At 35.3% G+C, this 18,427-nt stretch overlaps 1 protein-coding gene across 1 annotated transcript in view; it reads left to right on the top strand.

Moving 5' to 3' along the window:
- LOC136028180 (histone-lysine N-methyltransferase E(z)-like) overlaps positions 1 to 18,427 on the top strand; it is a 73,486-nt gene that overhangs the window by 39,530 nt on the left and 15,529 nt on the right. The window contains exons 8-10 of the mRNA XM_065705881.1: positions 1,860 to 2,061; positions 5,544 to 5,818; positions 8,607 to 8,874. Coding sequence (XP_065561953.1) covers positions 1,860 to 2,061; positions 5,544 to 5,818; positions 8,607 to 8,874 — 745 coding nt within the window. The remainder of the gene's footprint in view (positions 1 to 1,859; positions 2,062 to 5,543; positions 5,819 to 8,606; positions 8,875 to 18,427) is intronic.

Below are 18,427 nucleotides of genomic sequence, written 5' to 3'. Positions count from 1 at the left end.
TGTAAATATAAATCAAACTATAAGCATCAACTCTTTTTGTACATTACTTCTCTAATGTAGTGGAACATTTTAAATGTTTCACTACATTTTAAAGAAAGAATTTAAAGAAAATTTTAAAAAAATAATTCTTGTCAGCAAAAGGATTATTTTTCAACAGAATTTTTGAGTTCACTTTCAATTTGTTTTATTATTTTATATATTTTTAAGTACCATCGGTTTGATTGTTTCTTTATTTACTCTTCGTTTGAGTTTACAGTTTGTTATTTTCTTTATGTATTATGTTTTAGATTATTTCTGTCTCAACGCTGAAGACCCAAAGTGTGATTCAGGAACAATATTCGCGTGAATGTTTCTTTTATTTTTCTTCTTAATGGCCACCCATGTTTTCTTTAGATTTCTTTCTTTGTTTCTACTACAACGGTGCTAAGACACTGGCTGATGCCCAAATAACCGAGACAAAATGGTTGCTTGGATTTAATCAAGTCCTTTGCTTATAAAGCAAGCATGTCTTTCGATCACCAATGTCGTATTTTGGCTCTGGAATCAAAACTGCTGCTACCTTGGATCTCTCTTATCAGAAAATACGTGTATCTCGCGTTTTTTTTTCGAAAATGGGCTTTTGAGAAATACAGCCAGATCTTTATTAGTTAGTTACTTTTCCAGGGATGAATCTACTTCATTGGAGCTACGGGAAACCAGTCTTGAACGGAATAAAAAAAAAATTCTCTAGCTGAAAGGCTACCTATCATGAGTTTATGCACATCTTACCAAAATGAAACGGCACTATTCCACTACATTTAGTAAATAATATTCGCAGATTATGTCCCTCTAGTCCTTGAAGAAGAAGCTGTTCTTGTAAAAAACTTAAAGCTAATTTTTTGCTCTCCTATTAAGTTACGAAAATAAAAGATCTACCATTTTCTTTCGAGCCTGACTAGATTTAAAAATATGTGTAGAAAATCAACAGGCCTGCTACTTGGATGTCATCTAAAACTTTTTGAATTTCCTGAACCTTTCCTCCATTCCTTAAACACTTTCAAAAACGTCAGTAATCCTCATTTTTAGCTTAAATACACATTTGAAATAATACATTCATGTACAGAACTAGTGTGTAGCGTACATGAAGTGTGGATCTCCTGTCGGGAAGGGTGCTTGATATGTAGAAAAGAGATTTATCCTCCTCCCAAAGGGACAGAATTCCTCCCAAGGGACACAATTAGGTTTAATTGACACATCCTTTGTATAACAACCCTTTATGTATTTATTTATTTTTACTTAGAACTTCTTGTCCTGATTCAAAATCCTGGATAAACCATGCTTTATTTAATTTTTTAGTGGCTTAATTCTTTATATCTATGCTCATTTGGGTTTCCATTAGCTTCATCCTTATGTTTTCCATCAATTTTTATCAATGAAGCTGACACTCCTGAGTAATATATTTACTACAAGCGTGGAGACTTCAATATTTACTTTCTTTTTCAAATTTTCTGCTAGCATTTCTCAAATACAGATCAAGCCCTTCTATTTTTTAAGTTTCAATTCCGGAGATAATGAAACATTCAAGATATCAAGCTTTAAGATATCACTAGAATGAATACTAAGCACATAAAACCGATTTTGGCTGAACCCACCTCTAACACACTTCCTACTAGCTCATCCATATATTCGTTTATGCAAAGGTCAATCTAGGAAATCGTCAAAATTACTCAAGCATGCATTTTAAATAAAAAAAAGAAGATGGAGCAGATTGAATTTCAGAGCAGAACTGCAGAAGGAAATGCCTTCTAATATCTTAGGCTAAAATTTTAAAATAAGAAAAAATAAATTTTTATATTTATAAACTTTTGACTCATTTTCAGGAAGAAGTAAAAGAAAAGCGGTCAAAGATGGAACCACTGAAAATGGAGCTTATTGATGAAACTAGTAATTCAAGCGCCGTGAGTAGCATAAATGGCAACAAGAGGAAGTTGAAGAAACAAGTATCTGACCCTGGAATGCCAGATTTTTTTTCTGAAGAATCCAATGATGCCAGCAATTCTGGATTGGGTGAACGTTTTGAAGGTACGATAGCAACGTTGCGGACGAATTTTTTAGGAGTGTATGAATATTGACACGATTCCTCCGTTCCGCTATGGATTAGAAAGAGCTTTGCTTCTGTAGAATTATGTTAGGAGTTTTGCAATATATGGGTATTTGTTGTTTGTTTATATATATTTGCCAGGGCCTAGGTAAGCGCAAATAAATTCTATTCCATTAATTGAACTCCTAAAGTGCTATATAAATATATGCTTTGTCTCATAAAACTTCACCTCACCTAAAATCTTTGTTCGTAAAGACTGAGAAAATTAAGATTTTTCCTGGATCTAAATTCTAGTATCTCGGTATCACATGGTGACTTGAGAAGCTCAGGACTACTTGAGTCTATGTCTGTCTTCTACGAGTTGTGCAAAATTGGTATGCCCTATGCTCAAATTCAACAAGTATATTCTAGCTACTCCGTTCTCTGCAGTTAGGCTCTCGATGGTCTACTATACCTGTCGAGTATGACACAGGCTTATATGTACGGATACGCCTCGTATTCGTTCTGGCTTGTGTAAATACCTTAATTTTTCACGTGGCCTTACATCTCCACAATACATTTGTTTTGAAAAAAAAAAACACATCATCACATTGCCCGACTTAGTCTATCCCCGAATTAAAAAAGTGATCAATCAGAAAATACAAATTTGTCCTTTGACATATTGCTGACCTTCCTACTCGAGGTTTGAGTGATGAAAATTGTGTATTCTTGTAGATAGGCCTTTTTTAAACTGTCTTTGAAAATCTCTTCTGTGTTTATTTGCTCTTCCTGTACTTCTCATTTTCCTAGTGTTCTTTTTAAGTGGGTTTCGGGTAAAGTTAGCAAGTAAATTTATTGATTAAAGCATTAGTTAGCAGCTAACACTTTTATGAATTATGAATAGCTGCTGCAGCCGCTGAGTAACTTAGCTACAAAGCTGCAAAGTCTGTTATGTGGTTCAAGCAGGGTTTCCTGATTTATCACCAAATTTGTGTGATCCTTGTCACGCTTTTGTGGTTATTAGGTGATCAGAATTATGAAGGTATGTGGAAAAGTTTGACGGAAATAAAAGCAAGTGCTTCTATTTAAGATAACAGTTTGTCCCCTTGTAAAAAAGAGCTTACATCTATGTATGGATTTTTATATGAAAACTAATGTATTTTTCGCAGTATTTTGTACTGCAGTAATTTTTTGATAATAATTGCAAACTTAACAAATTCGCAAGCAACATTTTTAATTTGTATCCTTCTGCTTTTTTAAGGAAAAATTTTCGTTACGACAGACCTTTGATGAAATACGTTTAATATACCAAAAATCTAATGCCGCTTTGTCGATTCTTTTTATTCATTACTATTTTTAGTTCTTTCCTAACTGAGACTTGGCTTTTCTTTGACTAAATAGGAACTACTTCTCGTGGTGCCCAATACCAAAGGTTCTATATGGGGCTTTAATTGATTATTCATGAGAAAGTCAAAACAAGATTCTCTGACATTTTGTGACAACAACAATTTTTGAAGGTTTAGATAAGAACTAGGTCTTTGAAAATAATAGAGATTAGTTGAGCAGTGGGGCTTAATGTTAGTATGCATTTTGTTACATCGTGTCAGGATATCCCCTGTCCCCGTTTAGATAAGTACTGCAAGAGGAACCAATAGCAAAGATCCACTAGATGACTCTTAAGAGCGCCCTTGATTTCAGAAATTACAGTAATATTTCGTCTGTCGGGTATCAAAAAGTCGTATCTCCATAATCGTAAATTTTCAGAAGAGCAAAACACAAACCTTACAGTTTTTTATTTACCCTCCGATAACTGTAAAACCAAAAACAGATTGATATGTACTTATTTTATCAACCCGTTTTTATAGCACTTGATATTTACCAAGTGACATATAGCGATCGCAAATTCTGTCGTTCTGGCTGCCGATCCCGGTTTTACTAGCTTAGGCACTTCCAGATAAGCTAGGACGATGAAGTTTGGCGGGCGTATCAGGGACCAGACCAGATTAAATTAGAAATAGTCGTTTCCCCAATTCGACCATCTGGGGGGGGGAGTGGGGAACGGTTAATTCGGAAAAATTAGAAAAAATGAGGTATTTTTAACTTACGAACAGGTGATCTGATCTTGCTGAAATTTGATATTTAGAAGGATATCGGGTCTCAGAGATCTTGTTTTGAATCTCGACCGGATCCGGTAACATTGGGGAGAGTAAAAGGGACAAACCTAAAATCTTGGAAAACGCTTAGAGTGGAGGGATGGGATGAAACTTGGTGGGAAAAATAAGCATAATTCTAGGTACACGGTTGACATAACCGGAATGGATCCGCTCTCTTTGGAGGAGTTGGGGGGGGGGTAATTCCGAAAAGTTAGAAAAAATTAGGCATTTTTAATTTACGAAGGAGTGATTGGATCTTATTGAAATTTCATATTTTAGAAGGACATCGTAACTCAGATCTCTTATTTTAAATCCCGACCGAATCCAGTGTCATTGGGGGGGGGGGGGGAGTGAAATCCTGGAAAACGCTTAGAGTGGAGAGATCAGGATGAAACTTGGCGGGAAGAATAAGCACAAGTCCAAGATACTTGACTGACATAACTGGACTGGATCCGCTTTCTTTGGGGGAGTTGGGGGAGGGAGGGTTAATTAAATTTTTTTAGAAAAATGAGGTATTTTTAACTTACGAAAGATTGATCAGATCTTAATGAAATTTCATATTTAGAAGGACCTCGTAATTCAGATCTCTTATTTTAAACCCCGACCGGATCCAGTGTCTTTGGGGGAGTTGGGGGGCCGGAAATCTTGAAAAACGCTTATAGTGGAGAGATCAGGATGAAACTTGGTGGCAAGAATAAGCACAAGTCCAAGATACGTAACTGACATAACCGGACCGAATCCGCTCTCTTTGGGGGAGTTAGGGGGAAGGGGTCAGTGCTTTGGCGAGTTCGGTGCTTCTGGACGTGCTAGAACGATGAAAATTGGTAGGCGTGTCAGGGACGTGTACAAATTGACTTGATGAAGTCGTTTTCCCCGATTCGACCATCTGGGGGCTGAAGGGAGAAGAAAATTAAGAAAAAACTAGGTATTTTTAACTTACTGAGTGGGTGATCGGATCTTTATGAATTTTGATATTTAGAAGGACCTCGTGTCTCAGTGCCCTTGTTTTAAATCCCGACTGTCATTAAGCATCTGACTTTTCTTTTAAATCAATCTATTGATTCTTAGAATTTTGCTAGAGCTCTTGGCTCTTGGCTCTTCTGACCTCGTCGCAAGTGCCATATAAGCTCTTAGCTCTTTCTGTGTTACGGTTATTGAAGGGGAAATAAAAATGTTTTGAGGTTTCTTTTGCTGTCTTGAAAATTTACAACTATGGATATACGACTTTTTGATACTCGACTGACAGTTCGCTGTTTGGTTCAGGGATTTACAAATTAGGACCCTTAGGTATGGATACAACCAAGCAAACAGTAATTCAGAGAGTTTTTCAGTGCAACGCTATGCTGTAACAAAAAAAGATTCGGAATCAATAAGAGGATTCAACCGCTCTTTGTCGAAAGATGCAGCCCATGGCCATGAGATGGGCAACATTCTTCTGACTCTACCTGAAGAGAATAGAAACTTGGATATACTGGATTGTATGAGTGATGAGGATAAAAAGATATGGACGGATGCGGATAAGACAATGTTTAGAATATTCCATGGCATATTCCCAAGGAACTATTGTTGTATTGCTTTCGCTATGATGACAAAAACGTGTCAGCAGGTATTATTTTTTTTACGATTAGCTATTTAATCTTAAGAAACAAATAGTTTTTCTGGACAAAAGGAGGTTCAGCTCATTTCGCAAATCTTGTCACAAATTGGGCATTTATTGGGAAATGAGTGTAGCCGCTCGGATTTTATATGGGATATGACGTATTACGACAAACTGTCGCTGGTATTAACAATAATAACAGGGCAATTGCAAAAGCCTGTTCATGTAATGTGATATGCCATTTTGCATTGTATTTTTATTTTATTTTTATTATCCTGACTTTAAATTTGGTGACGACATGGGTTAAAACCCATAAAACGTGGAGAAAACCATAAAAGTTAAAATGCTGCCATAACGAACTCACTGTAACAAAGTTACTAAACCACTTTCTAAATCTAGGTCTAAAGATGTTACTTTTGTTATTTAACTCTTTCTCACAACTCTACCTTTTAAAACAATAAAAACTTTAGGGTAAAGAGCGGGGCGTTGAGGAGGAGACAACCCCTTTTATATACGGAATAATTCCAATTCGTGTTAATTTTAATGTCACTCCTTACTTTCAGTTAAAAAAAACTTGTTTTTTTGTTTAATTTCTGATCGTTTTTGAATTAATGTAGGTTTTGATTTTGGCTTACCGTAACTGAATAATTAAAACGAAAATTGTTTATTAATTTTACCCTTTTTGGCTAAATGGCTTTCTCAAAGTTTTGGTCGGACGATTTTGAGAAAAAAGGGTGGGGGCCTAATTGCCCTTCAATTTTTTTGGCTACCTAAAAAGGCCACTAGAACTTTTTATTTTGTTTAAGAACGTTTTTATTAGTAATACATACGCGTAACTTACAAATTAACCTACGTAACGAACCTCTATATTCCAATATTTTGTTACGTATATGAGGGGGTTTGCCCCCTTGTCAATACCTTGCCACAAAGAACACAAGAACCTGAATCACACAAGAACCTGAATCACAAGGCTCACAAAGAACCTGAATCACAAAGACCCATTTAATTAGAATAAATAGCTCTTTTAAAATTACTAAAATTACTTCGGCGTAAAGAGCGAGGTATTGAGGAGGGTATGAACCCCCTCATATACGTAACAATTTCTGTTCGCTATAAGTTTTAATGTTGCTCCTTACTTTCATTTGAAAAAACTTATTTATTTTATTTAATTTCTGAATGTTTTGCATTAATGCGATTTTGGCTCACAGTACAAGAATAATTAAAACGAAATTTGCATATTAATTTTACTTTTTTTGGCCAAATGGATTTCTTAAGTTTTAATGTTGCTCCTTACTTTCGGTTGGAAAACCTTTTTCTTATTTAATTTCTCAATTTTTTTAATAACGCTGGAAAATCTAGCGCCCCAAACATGGAAATTCTCTCCTCCCATGATAAATTCCTCCATAGAAGGATCCTCTCACGTAACCCCTCCCCCCGACCCCCCTCTCATCAGAAAAAATATCCCTTGACAACGTCATAGTATACTTCCCAATAACCAATACTATATGTAAACAATGTTCAGAACTTGCAACCCTTCCCCCGGGTACTGTAGGGGATTAAGTCATCCTCAAAGATATAGTTATTAGATTTTTCGACTATGCTGAACAAAATGAATGACTAAAAATTTTGATCTGTGACTTTGAGAAAAATGAGCAAGGGAGGGGGCCTAGTTGCCCTGCAATTTTTTTGGTCACTTATAAAGGCACTTCTAATTTCCTTTAAAATGAGCCCTCTCGCGACATTCTAGAACCACTGGGTCGATACGATCAGCACTGAAAAAAAATATATATATATTTTGAATCAGTATAAGAAGGCAATTCTTTTGATGCATCTATTGATATTAAAGTTTCTTTTTCTAGAGTTTCAGTTTCTATTTCACCGAATTTCTCTTTACTTACAGTTCTTTACCACGAACTATATGACAAAATAATGCAGTAAAATTCTCGGCCATGCACCTTATCTGGCAAAAAGCTAGACATTTTTCAGAACCAACAAAAAAAAAAACGTGTTTACACTATACTATAGTGAACAACCCACATTGAAATCCAAGGTTACATGCAGTACTTCCTTGGAGATTCAAAAACATTTGACATGTCATGGAGTACCACTAATACTATCTTTTAAGCAACAGCGAAAATTCAAGGTCCATATATATTATTTCATCGTCCCATTTTTGAGCTCCGGATGTGGATTAGCTTCTTTGATAAACTACTGAAAAGAGGAGACGGACTCCTCCCCTTCAAGATGCTACACGTAAAATAATACATATAAAGCTTTATTTTAAAGATGTCACAAGACAAAAAAGTGCATTTATAGAAACTACTTAGGGAGTGGTGCTTGCATTAACTAGAATTAGAAATCGGTGCTTTTAAACCGTATAGTTAGTAACATTCAGTGAAACTACAGTTTCTCTGTCAAGTGTTAACTACTTCAATGGATCTGCTAATAGAAAAAGGTCCAAAAAGTAATGGATACTGATTTGTCATGTACAAATCGGAAACTGATTTTGATATTCACCAGTGGCTGGGATATTCTAGGTTTTGTTGAAGTTGGCAGTACGACGTTCATATCAACGATCGACTGATTTCGACCTCACTTGCTTACTTTGCCTGAAAAAGGCAGCTTAAGTTACTTAAGCCGCAGCTTAAGTTACGTAGTTACTTAAGTTACTTAGGGCTTTTCCTTTTTGGAGCTTCTTAAAGTTTTTGAAATAGAAGAAAAACAACCAATGAGATGCATATCCTACGCTTAGCACAGTAATTTAGCTGTTATATAGTTTATATTTATTTTTCTTAAGGTATACCAATTTGCCATGGACGAAGAAGCGGACATTTCACTCCCCACGTCCACTGACGTGCGAAACTATGAGTCTCAAACAAAAAAGAGAAAAGCCGTAAGGAAAACTCCAATTCGACCAGTTACAAAAAAAGATGCCGTTGTTGCTATGCTATATAATTACGTACCATGTGGTCATCCAGGATTACCATGCGATGCAACTACGCCAAATTGTTTTTGCGCCCAAATCCACAACTTTTGCGAAAAATTCTGCTCATGTGAACAAGATTGTAAGTTTCTACTTCTTTATAATTTTTTTTTTTTTGCATTCTAGTTTGGTTGTATTCTTAAGGCCTCCAGATACCTCCAGGGTATTTTTAGTAGAGATCGAGATCGGCTGATACACGAAAGACTGTACCGCTCTAAAAAAAGGCTTTTCCTTTTAATTAATTATAAAAAAAAAAATTCCGAAAAAGAATTTTTCTATGGAAAAGTAAAGGCCATTAAACTTATGGTCATAAGAAATAGAAATCTACATTAACTCAAACTCAAAACGACCAGAAATTACCATTAAAGAATAAACAAAACCCAAAATTAACAGAAATTAAATGAACAATCATTGCAAAAAAAACATATGACAAATATTAATGTCAATGAATAAATAAATCTTAAAACGAGTAAAGCTTAAGTTGAATATGCAAATCAAGCTTAAAACGAACAAAAATATTTTGTCTCTTAAAGTATGAATGAAACCCAAAAGGAACGGAAATCAAACAAACAATCATAGCAAACAAACAACCAATGGGCACAAATATAAATTAATAAATACATCTTAAAACGAGTGAAACTTAAAATGAATGTACAAATCAAGCTTAAAACGAACAAAAATTTCTACACACAAGAGTTTGGGTTTTATCCCCTTCTGTCACTGTAAAAGTGTAAAACCTACTAGCTTCATTGGCACTTTACTGAGAACTATATGTGTTTTGAACAGTCTTGGAAAGAAGAAATAAAATCAAACTGAATGTTTCATGTATAATGCTATTCATTGTTGAAAGATCATCAGTTCAAGATTTTATTTAGCTGTAATTTGTTTTCATTTTCAGTGCTGCAATAACTGGAAAAGAAAATATTTGTAATATAATTTGTTTTCAGTGAAGTTCCAATGACGTCGTAGGCTTTAGACTTTTACAGTTAGAGAAGGGGGCAGTATCCAAACTCTTGTTTGTAGTAAACCTATATTTGTCTTGAATTGTCTTTGAAAGAACTAATAAAATTAAACTGAATATTTGATATATAATAATTTTAATTGCTGAAAGCTTATCAGTTTAAAATTTAATTTTACAGCAATTTTTATGATATTTGTAATATATTTCTTTTTCAGTAAAGCTCCAATGACGCAGTAGATCTTAGAATTTTACATTGAGAAAAGGAGGCAAAACCTAAAAATCTTGTTTGTTAGAGATTTTTGTTCGTTTCAAGAATGATTTGCATATTAAGTTTAAGTTTCACTCGTTTTAAGATTTACTTGATCATTTACAGTAGTACATGTTGTATATATTTTTGCTATGATTGTTTATCTATTTCTGTTTTGGGTTTCATTCATTCTTTAATAGTAATTTCTCCTTGTTTTTAGTTTGAACTATAGTAGATTTCTATTTATTCTGATTTTGAGTGTGAAATGGGTTTTAGTTTTCTTTAGAAAACCTCTTTTTCGGAAAGTTTTGTTTAATTGATTCTTTGTTCGTTTTGGATTGCCAAAGTTTCAAGTTTTTCTGAATTCCCTATTTCAATATAATTTTTTTTTTCAAAATAAATTAACAGTTTTGGCAAAAACGTGTAAAATTAAACTGAATATACAATGATATTAATCATTCATATACAATGATGAATGATTAATATCATTGATATTAATATCAATGAATATCATATACAATGATATTAATTGCAGAAAGCTCACCAGCTCATGATTTTTTTTCATCCGTGACTGAATTTAAATTTTTGACTCTTATAGGCGTTTTGCCGCTCTGTTTTTTCAAGATTTTCGGGGAAATCCCGAAAACTTTGGGAATAGTGAAAGCCGCAGTGCCTAATGGGCCTATTGATAAATCCTGGTCTAGTTTCACTGCAATTTTCATTTTATTTTCAATGTTGTAATAATTGCAAAAGAAACATTTGTGATATAATTTGTTTTATAAAACGCCAAATACGCATTAGGCCTTATTCTTTTACCATTAGGGAAACGGGCAGCAGTCATACTCTTGTTTTAGTGAAGAATATAGGTGTCTTGAACAAAGAAGAAGGAAAAGAGGGAGGGCTAGGGGTCAGATCCCCTGATTTTTGGAGTAAAATGTGGTCAACAAGTTTTTTTGGAGGGGGATTGGGCCATGGAGGCCGGGCTAAGGTTAGTTTCCATGACTTATCATTGATAATTTTTTGGGGAGAGGGAGGGATATCGGGACATGGAGGAGCAGGAGTTAGCTCCCATAAGTTATGGAATAAAATATTGTTAATAAGTTTTTTTTTGGGGGCTGGAGGAGGGGGTATGGAGGGCCAGGGTTGAGTTGCTTTAATTTTTGGAATCGTTGACATTTTTTGGGGGGAGGGGGAAGAACCATGCAGGAAAGGCTCGCTTAAGTTTTGGAATAAAATTATTTTCATAAGTCTTTTGAGTGGGGGTGGGGGTTTGTTTTATCTGATCTTTAAAATATTTTTAAGATCCTCGCATAAGAGCCTTATATGCCCCCCCCCCCCGACATAACATACAACACTTGCCCCAGGGCTCGGGGGATGTGTCGACCCTGGAGTTTCTGCTATCTGATCTTTTGACTTATTTTAACAAAATGGCTATCTCAAAAATTCGTTCGGATGGATTTGGGGTAAAGAAGGCAGGGGGGCTAGTTGCCCTCCGGTCTCTTCTGGCTTTAAAGGGGAACTAGAACTTTCAATATCCAATAGAATGAGCCCCCGACGAAGTTATACAATCATTCCTTCCAAAAAAACCTTATATGCCCACGGTGCCTAATTCACAACACTTGCCTCCGGGTTCTGGGGGGGCTTTGTAAACTTCTGAGCTTTTATTATATGATCTTTGGTGTATTTTTGACAAAATGAAAATCTTAGAATTTTAATCGGATGTATTTGAGGAAACGACGGTTTATAGGGGGGGGGGAGGCTAGTTGCCATTAGATCATTGTAAACTCTCAAAAAGGGAACTAGAACTTTAATTTTCTAGTCATTTGGGTCCCCTCCGAAGTTTGCCTCTTCCATAAAAGCCTTATATGCCTCCGAACATATTTTACAATCTTTCCCCGGGCTTGGCGGGGGGACGTTAACCCAGAAGTTTCTGTTATCTGAATGTTGGACTGTTTAAAAAAAATGGCTATCTAAAAATTTAAATTTAATGTGTTTGGGGAAATGAGGGTGTGTGTGATGGGGGGGGGGGCTGTAGATGCCCTCCGGTCACGTTTGACTGAAAAATGTAGCTAGAACTTTCGATTCCCAAGCAAATGAGTTATCTCTGAAGTTCATGCGACCACCCCCTAAATAAAAACCTTATATGCCCCAGTGTATAACTTACAACACTTGCCTGCTGGCTCTGGGGGGTTGTGTAAAACCTAGAGATTTTGTTATTTTATCTTTAAACTATTTTGAACCAAATGGCTGTCTCAAAATTTAGGTTCGATGCATTTGAGGAAAAAAGGGCCTTGGGGGGTCTAATTGCCCTCTGATCACTTTTGACTCTTAAAAGGGCACTGGAAGTTCCGATTTACAATCAAATGAGCCTCCTCTGAAGTTTTTACTACCATCCCTTCCATAAAAACCTTATATGCCCCGGGACCGTAACTTACAACACTCCGTGTTCTGGGGGGCTGAGTTATCCTGGAGTTTTTGCTATACGATTTTTGGTCAATTTTCTACAAAATGGCTATATAAATATTCGATCGGACGCATTTGGGGAAAAGAGGGTTGTAAACTATTTTGAACAAAATGGCCATCTCAAAATTTTGGTTCAATGCATTTGGGAAAAGAGGGTCTTAGGGGGGGGGGTCTAATTGCCTCCGCTCAATTTTTACTCTTAGAAAGGGCACTGTAAGTTCCTATTTACAATCGAATGAGCCCCCTCTGAAGTTTATGCTACCATCTCTTCCATAAAACCTTGTATGCCCTGGAGTTTAAGGGGGGAGCAGCGGTGGTATCCCTGGAAATTTGTTGTATGATTTGTGGTCTATTTCGATTAAAATAGCTACATAGAAAATTCAATCGGACGCATTTGGAAGAAAGCGGGTTGGTGGAGAGGGGGTGGCTAGTTACCATCGGATCACTTTTGACTCTTAAAAAGGGAACTAGAACTTTGGATTTCTAATCATTTGCGTCCCCTCCGAAGTTTATTCAACCATTTTTTCCATAAAACCTTATATACCCCCGTGTCACAAGTTACAACCTTTAGTCCCCCCGCGGTCCGGGGAGGGGGGGTATGTTGACCCCGAAGTTTTTGTTTTTTGATTGTTTTGTGTCAAACCTGGAGTTTTTTGTTATTTTATATTGAAACTATTTTGAACAAAATGGCTATCTCAAAATTTGGATTGGACGCGTTTGGGGAAAAGGACCTTGGGGGGTGGGGGTTAGTTACCCTCCAATCACTTTTGACTCTAAAAAAGGGCACTAGAAATTACGATTTACAATCGAATGAGCCCCCTCTGAAGTTTATACTACCATCTCTCCATAAAACCTTATATGCCCCGGGGACATAACTTATAACACTTGCCCCGGGGTTCTGGGGGGTGATGTTATCCCTGGAATTTGGTTATATGATTTTTGGTCAATTTTGAAAGAAATGGCTAAATAAAAAATTCGATCGGACGCATTTGGCGAAAAGAGGGTTGGTGGAGGGGGGTGGGTGTCTATTTTCCATCGGATCATTTTTTACTATTAAAAAGGGAACTTTTTAAGTTCCCTTTTTAAAGTTCCATCCGAAGTTTATACGATCACTTTTGCAAAAAATCCTTATATACCCCCGGGGGAAGTTACAACCCTTAGTTCCCCCACGGTCCGGGGGGATATTGACCCCGAAATTTTAGTTATTTGATCGTTGGATTATTTCAAAGAAAATGGCTCTCTCAAATCCATCGGATGCATTTAAGGAAAAGAGGGTCTAGGGGGGGGAGGAGGGTAGATGCCCACCGATCCCTTTTGACTTTTCAGTTAAATGAGCTATGTTTGAACTACCCTTATATAAAAATCTTGTATGAAAATTTACTTAAAACATTTGTCACTGGGCTCTGGGGCATTGTGTCGACCCTGGATCTTTTGTTATCTGATGTTTGAACTATTTTCTATAAAATGGCTTTAAGTTTTTCTTGGTGGGTGAGGGAGGCTATAGATATAAAAAACATATGTTTGCTAATCTTTCAATAAACAGGGATACGGGGAATTTAAATATTGATCCAATTTAGAATGTTCTTTTGAAAAATGAACCAATAGCTCGTGCGGATCCAGGATTTTCAATAGGTTGCTTCGATAAACTTGCGAACAAAGAAATACCCGCAATTAAAAGGGAACCTTGACAGTTATGTGTCGTAGGTAGGTAATGGAATTGGTCGTAAATTTAATCTAAAATCTGGTGAGGGTTTAAGTTCTAATACATCTTTTGAAATTAAAATGTTATAAAAATATTGATACAAAAAATAGTAATTTATACAAACCATCCCGCCATAAAAAAAAAATAAATAAGAAGCTGTTCACCATCTATAAAAAAATGATATTTAATATTTTCTGCATAATTTTTGCCTTTGCACTTCTGACCACTATAGCGAGTGAGTTAAGCTTTTTATTGTAAAAAAGGAAAAAAAAAACTGGTCTTGAACCATCTTTTGGGGTCATGCATTCTTTGTAACAATTTGTATAGGTCAAATTATTTAGTATAACACCTAACTTTGTGGTATCTGTGATAGTAATGAAGAGTTGGATATGAGGATGAAGAAACAACTTTTATATTCGTAAAAAATATATTAATATTAAATACTAGTTCTTTTAGGGGTGTAACAGTAAAAACAGAACGAAGAGATAGAAATGCATAGAAGATATTTAAAACGAGAGTCTTAAGTATAGGCAATAAAGCATTAATTAGTCACTGTTTCTTTTTAAAAATAGTGTTTTAATAAACAGTGTCAACTTGAAAACTTACTAATCAAAATTTTACTTTTCATAACAACGTAGCGTATCTTTCCACTTTTTAAAGTTCAAGATATTTTTCTTAGATTACAGAATTCACAATTTTATAAGAAAACATCTATTTCTCTATTTCCACTCCTGCCATCTATCTATTACACGGTCGATGTCTACCTCAATATTTCGGTGAATGTTTATAATGGACAGTCCTAGCAGTCTAGAGTCCTGTGAGTTTAGAGCTCTTTGTTAGTATTTCCTCTTCTATTCATCCTAAAATATTTGAATTATACCAAAATCGTCAGAAAAATAGGACCTCTAATAGATGCATGTAGGTATGTGCTTCAATCTAAGTATATGAGTCGGAATACTTCTTAAAAAACAAATAATTATGTGTTTGTTATCTATGCACTTGATAGGTATAGATTGATGATTTAAATTTTCAGGGTTTCAAGGTGTGGAGATTTCTAATTGATATTTTTAGATATTCAGTTCAAACGTTTAAATCTCGTTATGTCTGTCGAGCACAAAAATAAAAGTTTGAAATTTGACTCAGATTTAGCATTAAGTAAGAGAATTGTACTGTAATAAATTTGATTTATAAACAAGTAAATCGTGGAGATATGATTGGATGGCATGTATCAAAATAAATATAAAAATCCTCAGCGGTATATATAACAATTTGGACAATTTTATGGACAAATATATGCAGCCACTTTACAAAAACGTAACTATATTTAGTGACAGGTTGGTATTGAGAAGTTGAGAAATTCTGAAATAATATTGTAGTTGCATTCTGTTTCCGTGGTTAACTCAAGTTGTGTGATTTCCCCTTTTTATCTTTTTTTTATTTTGAAATTTTGAAAAAACTCAGTGCTATTCCACTGATTCAAACTGAGAATTCAGAGACCCATCTATACCAGCTAGATAAAAAATAAACACATAATTATTTGCCTTCTTTTATAAAAAAGAAATCGAATCTATTCTTCTTAAATGAATAGATTCATTTACCTTTTAAGGAGTATTTTGATTCATATACTTAGTTTTAAGTATATACTCACACGAACCTTTATTAAAGTTTAAACAGTATGGCCTTTATTTTAATATTTTAGGATGAACAGAGGTGATTGTCATGTAGAGCTTTAACTAGGTGAAAATAGGCTGTAAAGTGGCCATCATTTGGTCACCAAAACCCAAAACTTAAATTAATAATTTTTGCACTTCATACATTTACTTTCTATTATAGAAATCCCCTAAAAAACAGCATGGTCTAAAAAACCCCTGCTTTGCAAAAAAGTAAACCCAGAAAACCAAACAGAGCCAAAAAAAGTAATGATATCAATTTCTTTGTCTCAGTGCCATAGCAAGACTTGAAAACAGATATTTGACAGTAAAAACAATCAAATATTTTGTTTTTCAGCTCCGTTGTGATAGCAAAATCCTGAAATATCATTTCGACAGCCTAAAGAAGTTAGGATTTTAAATTTCTCCTCCTTGTTATTACGAAATGAAGATTTTCGCCTCCCAGTTGGCTTTTGTGGTGAAACGGACAGATTCCCTTGATAAACCTAAATTTAATTAAATAATTTTTGGCAGTATGTGTCATTAGTAGAATCAATCTATCAGAGATTAAAACCTTGTTTCAAACTTCCTTGCAAAAAGAAACATTCTTAATAATTAAAAACTCTTTAAAAACTAAACTATTAAAATCCAATTACAAAAAATAACTTTCGTCCATTCCAAGCTAGAGCAAGTGGACCCAACCGAAAATCCCCCTCCCCCCCACCTCTTGGATTAGCCCCTGACCAATAGTTAACAAGGAAATTAAGATTTTATAAAATCACCCGGAGACGAGTATTACCTACCAGACCAAAGAGAAATTGCTTCAATAACAGCTAATAATAGGATTATTTCGCAATGAAATAATTAACTTCATTTCCATTTTTATACTTTTTTTTTACTCAGTTGCTTTGGTGTTTTCATCGAAGTAACTCTATTAGCTTCTGTGACGTATGTGGATCAGTTGCGACAATTATGTTTTACTAATATTGTTGGTGGTTTTATTTGCTTTTAATTTATTTTGGTTTTTATCTTTGTTTCTTCTGTGCTGAAGACCGGCTCGATTACATGCAGGCGAAATATCTGAGTCGTTTTAGTTTTTTCCATCTTTTCTCTCTACTGGCCGCAGTCTTGTTTGTTGTTTTTCATTGAGTTTTTTCTCTGTTTGTTGTTGCTTGTATCCTGCAAAGCCATAATGCATAAAGAGTGATCCTCCAACCAAGTTTTTGTTAGTCATATCACATAAACATTAGTAATCACAGAACACGGCTCAGAAATGTAACTATGCCCTGAACATAAACCTTGATAATTTGAATAAAAAACAAACAGTCCTTTTAAATCGTCTGATGTGAATAGTGTCAAAAAATTGCAAAACATGCATTGAAATATGGTTAATATTGAAATCTAACTTTCAAACGATTCGTAGAACGAACTGTAAGAACGGAGCGACGTGGGCCGATAGTAACCGACACTCCAAAAAAAAAATGAATTTTGGCAACAACAGATACATTAAAAGAATTCTCTATTTTATGCTGATTCCAAATATATAAAATTAATAAGGGGGAAACACACTAAAAAGTCAAGGAATCTTAATGAAAATTGCACGATCAGATTTAACATTTCAGATAACTCTATTATAGAGGTTTCTAGTTCCCATCAGAAAAATGAATTTTGCTTTTTTTTTGCCGGTTGAAAGATCATGGAAGTATGTTTATTTTCTTATTTACTTTTTTTTTAAAGAGGTTGCCATAATGAATCAATGGTCCTAAAATTTCGGGAGAGGGCTCATTTCAACAGAAATTAAAAGTTTTCTTTTTAATTGACCAAAAAGAACGGAGGACAACTAGCCCCCTTCCCCTCCCATGGCTCTTTTTTCTCCAAAGTCATCCGATCAAAATTTCGACATGTCATTTTGTTCAGCATAGTTGAAATGTCCAATAACTATGCCTCTGTGGATGATATGACCTCCTACAACCTCCGGGATGGGGCTGTAAGCTATGAGCTTTGCCCATTGTTTACACATAGTTTTTGTTTTTGGGAAGCTTACAGATATTTTTGGGGGTAGGATTTCCTGTAGGTGGGGGATTTTCCACGGGGAGGTAAGTTTCCGGGGGTGAACTTTCCAAGGGAAATTTCAAACGAGGGAATTCTCCAGAATTCCTATGCGAAACTCTTTTTATTGGCCTTATTTTCTCTTTGGCGACTCGATTTTAAATGTGGAATTATCCGGTGCATATTTTCAGTGGTGCTGGTGTCATTTTCTGTGAAAGTGAAAGTGGATTTTTCCGTGGGGTGGGGATTGGGATTTTCCTTGGCAGAAATTCTTCATGGGGGAATCTTCTGTGAAAGAAATCCTCCATAGAAAAAATTACTCAGAGGGGGATTTCTGGCATGATTTTTAAAACGATCACAGGTCAAATAAAAAATAAGTTCTTTTTTTCAGATGAATGTAGGCTAAAGAGAATTTTTCAGGTGGAATTTCCTGCAGGAAACGTTGTCAGGGGGATTTTACAGGTGGTATTTCAATTGGGGGAGCTTTTCACGGGGAAGTTTTTTGTTGGGAGTAGGAATTTTCCATGGAGGGGGGGCGAATTTCCCGGCATTATTTCGGAACGA

This window comes from Artemia franciscana, chromosome 6 (assembly GCF_032884065.1).
Source record: "Artemia franciscana chromosome 6, ASM3288406v1, whole genome shotgun sequence".
NCBI lineage: Eukaryota > Metazoa > Arthropoda > Branchiopoda > Anostraca > Artemiidae > Artemia > Artemia franciscana.
The sequence above is the reverse complement of the archived record's forward strand: the minus strand, read 5'-3'. Positions and strand labels throughout refer to the sequence as shown.